Consider the following 6793-nt stretch of genomic DNA (forward strand, 5'->3'; position numbering starts at 1 on the left):
TACTCAGGAACAAATCCTGGCTTACCACTGAGTGCCAACTAGATGAGATGTGGTTTTTAAAGGGAAATGGTGGCTGTATGGGCCCCCAAATAGCAACAGGGTAGCAGTGCATGGGAGAAAGATTTAACCCTGGCCCCTGCATGGTTTCACTGTTGGAAACCAGCCCACTGGGCAGCAATAAGATTATTCCCCCCCCCATAGCTTACAGCAGCATGTGTGGTTGGTGTGTGTCAGTTTCAGTTTGTGAGACCACATGGGAGAGAACCCCCACACCACAGCTATGATTTCCCTTTTAAAATACTGTGAAGATACATAAATGGATGCCTCAGCATTTCCCTTAGTTTGGCCCCTGACTGTGTACTCAATAGGGAGCTAAAGCCAGTCCTGTCTCACTAATGGATATGCTTCTATGATAGCTGTTTTCAAACAGCTATTGGTCACACTTTACATTTTTCAGTGTACACTTCCTGTACGCCTAAAAATTTATATGCCCGGAAACAATGTACAAGAAGCAGGTGGAACTGCAGGGTGGGCTGCGATAAGACTATCCCCCCCTTCCATAGCTTACAGCAGCATGGTGGAATGCTTTCCAAAAAGGTAATGTTCTGCCTGTCTGCACAATGGCAGGGGAAGGTGATTGGGAGGGGTGAGAACTCCTGAGTGGTGATATTTTACCTTCCATTGAAAGAGATCCAGTGAGCAGAATGAGGGCTGATTCACATGTTTCAGAGACCTCATGCCCCCACAGGTACTGTTGACAGACATTCTCTAGGTGTTCCTTGTTTGAAACTTAATTCCCAGGCACATGTGGGGAGCTGCTGTTTGCCCCATTGGGGGAAACTTGTGTGTAGCTTTTCAGTACACATGTAGCCCATCAGTAGATGTTTCTCCAGTGGGGCAAATACTGGTTCCCTGGGGGTATTTCAGGTGATACGGCAAACGGGGGTTCGTGGGGGGAGAGAGAGACCTGCAGATCGTTATTCAAGAAAACAGTTTATTCTGGCAGCTGCGACCCAGAGCACTCTACCGAGTAAAAATCTCTGAGCCCCGATCATACTGAGGAAGGGATATTTATCCACATTCAAGATATGACAACCCATCAACATTCAGGGTAGGCTGATAACACTCCAGACATCGAGGCGGCAGTGGAGTAATAGTTTCACCCAGTTCTTGTTATGGTTTACTGTAACCCTCCATGACTCTTACCCCAGTTACTAGCTCACAGACACACAGGGAGATTCTGCCCAGCAACAAGCTATTCCCTGGCTGCCCTAATACATTTTACAGAAAGGAAAAGAGATTATTACAAATTGCTAAATCAGTGGATCTTCCATAGTCAGGGGAAGTCTACCTTGCTGTCACACAGGACTGAATAATGGTGCAGAGGGAAGGCTTACCCTTCTCCTGCATGCTATGGTTCTGATCTGAATCAGGCCCATATACACCTGGGAATTGTTCTGAGCACAGAACTCATGTCTGTCAGTGGAACCCGTGGCAGCCATGTGGGGGACACAAGCTGTTGGATGAATTCAGGAAACCAAATATATAGAGTCCTGTTTGTATGTGTCATAATCCATCAGCTTGGGAAACACATGCAGAGATGTGTTTCCACACACAATACGCCTGTAGCTAGAACAGGATACTAATGTTTGTAGTGGTATTCATTGTGATCAACTTTGAGCTCCAGCTGTATACAAGGAAGTCTGCCCATTACTTTCTTATCGATCTGTAACAGCTAAAAAATGTACGGCATTGCATTTGTATTTTCTCAGACTTATACAGATCAGTTATGTATGTCACAAGTATCAGAGAGAATGCTACCAAACATGTGTGTCTCTTTTTAATTACAGAAACTACAGTTATGATTCTGCTGCTACCCAGAGAGTTAATGAACCATTTATTTACAACAAAGTATCGGAGACAGTCACATCTGCCAAAGATTATGTTTAGAATTGTAATTGTTTTTATGTTTCTAAATGTTTCATTTTGGGCACAGAATGTAATATATGCATACAGAATTTCCTTCTGGGGACTGTTCAGTGTCATAGGAAGTGGCTGTATGATAACATATTTAAGGGGGAAATGAAGTTATATTGTATATCCCAAAACTGAAAGAGTTTGGTTAGATAAATGTGTTGCATCTTATTGTACTGCAGCAGTGTAAGTTTATAATTATTTCTGGAATAAAACTGCTTTTGACTATGGGTTAATGAGCACAATCTGACTATAAATGCTAAGTAGTCATGGATTTTAACCAATGTTAAAATAGTTGCATTTATGTAGTTCTTTAGAAGGTTCAAAGCACTTCACACAGAAAGCAGTTTTCACTGAGACATCACAACCAACAAAGGTTTGTCTCTGTAATGGGAACAGACACAACTTGTTGCTGAGCTTCTGTGATTCCATCCATCTGGGTATGGCGTGCAGTTGAAGGCTTCTGAGTTTGGTAAACCTTAAGTCAGGCCTCAATTCACCTTGACATCTGAATGGAAGCACCTAGGAAATTTAGAATTGGGGGGAGGAGACAAACTCCAGTTTGCCCTGATGGCTGTATTTGGCTACCAGCAAACTGGGGCTTGATTCGGGGCTTTCTAAGCTAAGAAACCTTCATTTGTCTTTTGTGTATGCAAGGGGAAAGAGGAGAGGCAAACGAAGTGCACAAGCTGTGTTCTTGCCTTGATTGGATGGACCTTTTTTTTGTGTGCAATGCCTAAAAACACAGCAACAGTCCTGTCAGTTAGGCCAGTATTATCTCATTATTGCAAGTGGGGAGCTACATACAAGAAAGTAACAGAGCAATCCTAAACAGTTACATCCTTCTAAATCTATTGAATCAATGGGATTAGGTGTAATTCTGTTTAGGATTGCATTGAAAGTTGCTTGATGCTCCCTGATGAGTTTGTGGCAAAGACGAAATTTGAACCAGGGACTTTCTGGCTCACAGCTCTGAGCAACTGTGCTACATGGCTCAATGGGCAATGATGTTAAAAGGCATTTTGTGCAGAATCTTTGTTACATGTTATAAGGTTTCTGTCTGCTGCTTATTAATTTATACTGCAGAATGCCAGATTCTTAAGTGTGTGTGTGAATACATATACATAAATAAATATATACAGTGAGACTGGAATTTTACAGCTTCATCGCAATACTTTCTTACCCACATTCATCTTTTCACTATTAAATATCCAGGCCTGTATTTCCAGGTTCTTGGGGATAAATTATATGTTGCACAAAAATTTATGGAAGGAAGCCCTACTATCTGTTTTTTCTCCAATGAAAAGCAGCTCTGGGACAGTAATTTTACATATGGAAACAACTGGGGAGCAGAGAATTTGAAGCAGAAAACTTGCCAGCAGGGGAAGACTTCATAAGATCACCATCCAGAATGAAAAGAGACTTGCAAAAGGTGTGGGTGCTAAAAGGAGGGCAAGCCTCCCAAATCCACGTGAAACATAACCATCTGGGTCCAGAGAAAAGCAATGCAGCCAGAGGGACAGTCTTTTCATGAGTTTATTGCTTCTTGGCCATTGTAAATACAGATGTAAACAGCTACATAATATATTATTGTTTTAGACAATATTAACTCTTCCTTTTATATTCCAGCAAATACAGTTTTCACACCATCTTAAGATGTTCTGTATTCTGCAGCTCTTCATTGTCTAGATCTTTAGAACATGGTGTTATATTACATGATTCATCTGAGAGCAGATACATATAGACTGATTGTCATGACAATACCTAAACATGTTTATAACATATTCAGACTGTATAATAATTGTCAGTGAAATAAAACATACATAGCAGTGTTTCATTCAAGCGGGTATTTAACAAGTTTCAGCCTTCTCTTCCACAATAGATTAAAGCTCCCACTGTCACATCTGCCCCCAAGGATAGACCTGCTGTCCACAGACTGTTTTCACGTTGTTCAAGGAAAATAGTATGATTGCTTTGTCTCAAATCTGAAACATTTTCCTTGTAACTTCATATTTTTTCCTAAAAACAAAAGTTTTTCAGCAGCAGGGTAACTTGTGCAGATCTGAAGAACGTTTCCTGGATGAGGCAAATGGTATGGCATACTGCTGGTTTTCACAGTCTTTTCCAGGCTCTTTTGGAGCACATACCATTTTAAGGAAAGCTCCCCTAGATATCAAACCAATATTTATTCTAAAGTTTCTTTTTGAGAAGGAGCCACCTGATCCTGCATATGTAAATGTTCTTCGTATTTTTGTAACTGAGACCAAAATCCTGCATTGGGCTGTGCTACTGGCCTGGCAGCCTTCACGGTCTATAAGAGAGGGGAAAAAACACACGGCGTCATACAGAAGGCTGTCATGGGTCTGTCAGTTTACATCCTCTCTTCCTACTGTCTTTGTAGCTTGCATCTCACAAGTGGGCTCTAGTCTACGAAAGCTGATGTTGGAATAAAATGTTGGTCTTTAAAGTGCCACCAGGCTCCTGTTTGTTTCTACATTGAAAGCTGGTACATAGCATTAAATGTGAATACATATTATAAAAGGAAAACAGCTAGATGTGTGAAATCGCATGGAACAAAAATTACTAAAAGATTTGCCCAAAGAGGGAACATGGAATACTAGTTAATTTATTTTGAGAAGACAATTGGGTTTCATGGACAGCATGTTTATGGTGACTGGATGCAGAAGGGTAACAGTTTTTAAACCTTTACTAATTCTACTACTTAGCATTCCTGCAGTGAGGCTCAGGTGCTCCATAGCTTCACATACATTATTTCAGGAATCCTTACCATAGCCCTATAAGGTAGGTTAATTTTGCTATCCCCCCCCCAACTCAATTTTGCAGCTAAGAAAACAGTATCTTGATTAAGACTTATTGGTGAATTTGTGCCAGCATTCAGGTACATGCAGGTATAGGGATTCTCTCTTCTATGTCACTCATAAGGAAAAGGAGCCCTCTCCTCCTTTCCAGTAGATTAACAATGCAATCCTAAACAGGTTTACACCCTTCTAAGCCCAGTGACTTCAATGGATAGAGAAGAGGGTAACTCTGTTTAGGATTGCTCTAGGTGAGTTAGATTCTATACTTTGCCAGTGATGAAGCACATGGAACAAGCATCAAAACACCTGTACCAAGCTGCCTAATTTCAATTTACAGAAGGTTTTCATTTCAGGATCCGCTACCTTCAAGCATACTTGCCATCCATGCGCTAACTCCCTGTGAATTCCATCACTAGAAAGAAGGAGCTCCAATTAGGTAAGGTAAATCAGGTAATGGGTCTGGATAATTATGGGAGCAATCATAAGCAGGTCTCGTTAAAGGTAATTCCCATTGTACTCAATAGTGCTTACTCCCAAGAAAGCACTGTTAGGACTGCACGGTGTGGGAGCAATCCTAGTTTATTTATTTGTGCCTTCTCCTCTCCTCTATTTTATCCTCGCAACAACTCTGTGAGATAGGATGGGCTGAAAGTGGGTGACTGGCCCAAGGTCACCCAGCAAGCTTCCATGGCCGAGTGGGGATTTGAACCTGGGTGTCCTAGATCCTAGTCCCACACTCTTAACCACCACAGCAACACTGCCTCTAAACCAGTTTGCTCAGAACGACTCAGCCTCTGGTTATTCCATGGGGCTTACTCCCAGGAAAGGGACCATGGGGTTGCAGCCTCACTGTCTTTATAATTCTTTAAAATGCACGCACGCAACTCGGGAGATACTGAGAAAGACCTTTTGCATCCAGAGCTCCCCTGATGTCTACGCTGAAATGTTCTCTGGCCTTACTTCTCGAAACAACAGAACTAACGCATGCACACATGAAGCTGCCTTCTACTGAATCAGACCCTTGGTCCATCAAAGTCAGTATTGTCTACTCAGACGGGCAGCAGTTCTTCGGGGTCTCCGGCAGAGGTCTTTCCCATCACCTACCTGCCTAGTCCCTTTAACTGGGGATGCCGGGGATTGAACCTGGGACCTTCTGCATGCCAAGCAGATGCTCTGCCACTGAGCCACAGCCCCTCCCCAAATGAACACCTGAAGCTGCCTTCTACTGAAGCAGACCCTTGATCCATCAAAGGCAGTACTGTCTACTCAGGCTGGCAGCAGTTCTCCGGCAGAGGTCTTTCCCATCACCTACCTGCCTAGTCCCTTTAACCGGGGATGCCGGGGATTGAACCTGGGACCTTCTGCATGCCAAGCACATGCTCTACCACTGAGCCACAGCCCCTCCCCAAACGAACACCTGAAGCTGCCTTACACTGAATCAGACCCTCGGTCCATCAAAGTCAGTATTGTCTACTCAGACCGGCAGCGGCTCTCCAGGGTGTCAGGCTGAGGTTTCACATCACCTGCTTGCCTGGTCCCTTTGAGTGGGGATGCCGGGGACGGAACCTGGGACCTTCTAGCATGCCAAGCAGATGCTCTACCACTGAGCCACGGCCCCTCCCCGTCTAGACCCCCGGATTTGCTCCCAGCACCTCAAAGGCCTCCTTGAGGCTGAGCTTGCGGTGCTTCATCAGGTAAGCCGTGCAGATGGCGGCGGAGCGGCTGCGGCCGTTCTTGCAGTACACCAGGCATTTCCCGCCGCCCTGGGCCGCGCTCTGGATGGCCGCGCTGCAGCGCTCGAAGTACTTGTAGAGGTCCTCGCCGGGCTCGTCGAAGACCGGCACCCGCAGCGTCTGCAGCCGCCGGAGCGTCGGGAAGGGCTGCTGCCGGGAGACATTGATGCAGAACGTCACTCCCTCCCCGGTGAGGAGCTCCTCCGCGCAGGCTGACCGGGAATTGCTAATGAACAAAGAGTCCGTGACTTTGCAAAGGCTCGACAT

General features: G+C 44.4%; 2 protein-coding genes across 2 annotated transcripts in view; one reads left to right on the plus strand and one right to left on the minus strand.

Moving 5' to 3' along the window:
- Positions 1 to 1950, plus strand: part of LOC130478284 (claudin-10-like) — a 30030-nt gene extending 28080 nt beyond the window's left edge. The window contains exon 5 of the mRNA XM_056850433.1: positions 1851 to 1950. Coding sequence (XP_056706411.1) covers positions 1851 to 1950 — 100 coding nt within the window. The remainder of the gene's footprint in view (positions 1 to 1850) is intronic.
- A 2209-nt stretch (positions 1951 to 4159) lies between these two features.
- Positions 4160 to 6793, minus strand: DUSP28 (dual specificity phosphatase 28). Its single transcript, XM_056849603.1, has 2 exons — positions 6446 to 6793; positions 4160 to 4285 (listed from the first exon to the last, which is right to left on the minus strand). Exons 1-2 carry the CDS (start codon positions 6791 to 6793, stop codon positions 4160 to 4162), a joined length of 474 nt encoding a protein of 157 aa, XP_056705581.1.

This window comes from Euleptes europaea, chromosome 5, assembly GCF_029931775.1.
Source record: "Euleptes europaea isolate rEulEur1 chromosome 5, rEulEur1.hap1, whole genome shotgun sequence".
Classification (NCBI taxonomy): domain Eukaryota; kingdom Metazoa; phylum Chordata; class Lepidosauria; order Squamata; family Sphaerodactylidae; genus Euleptes; species Euleptes europaea.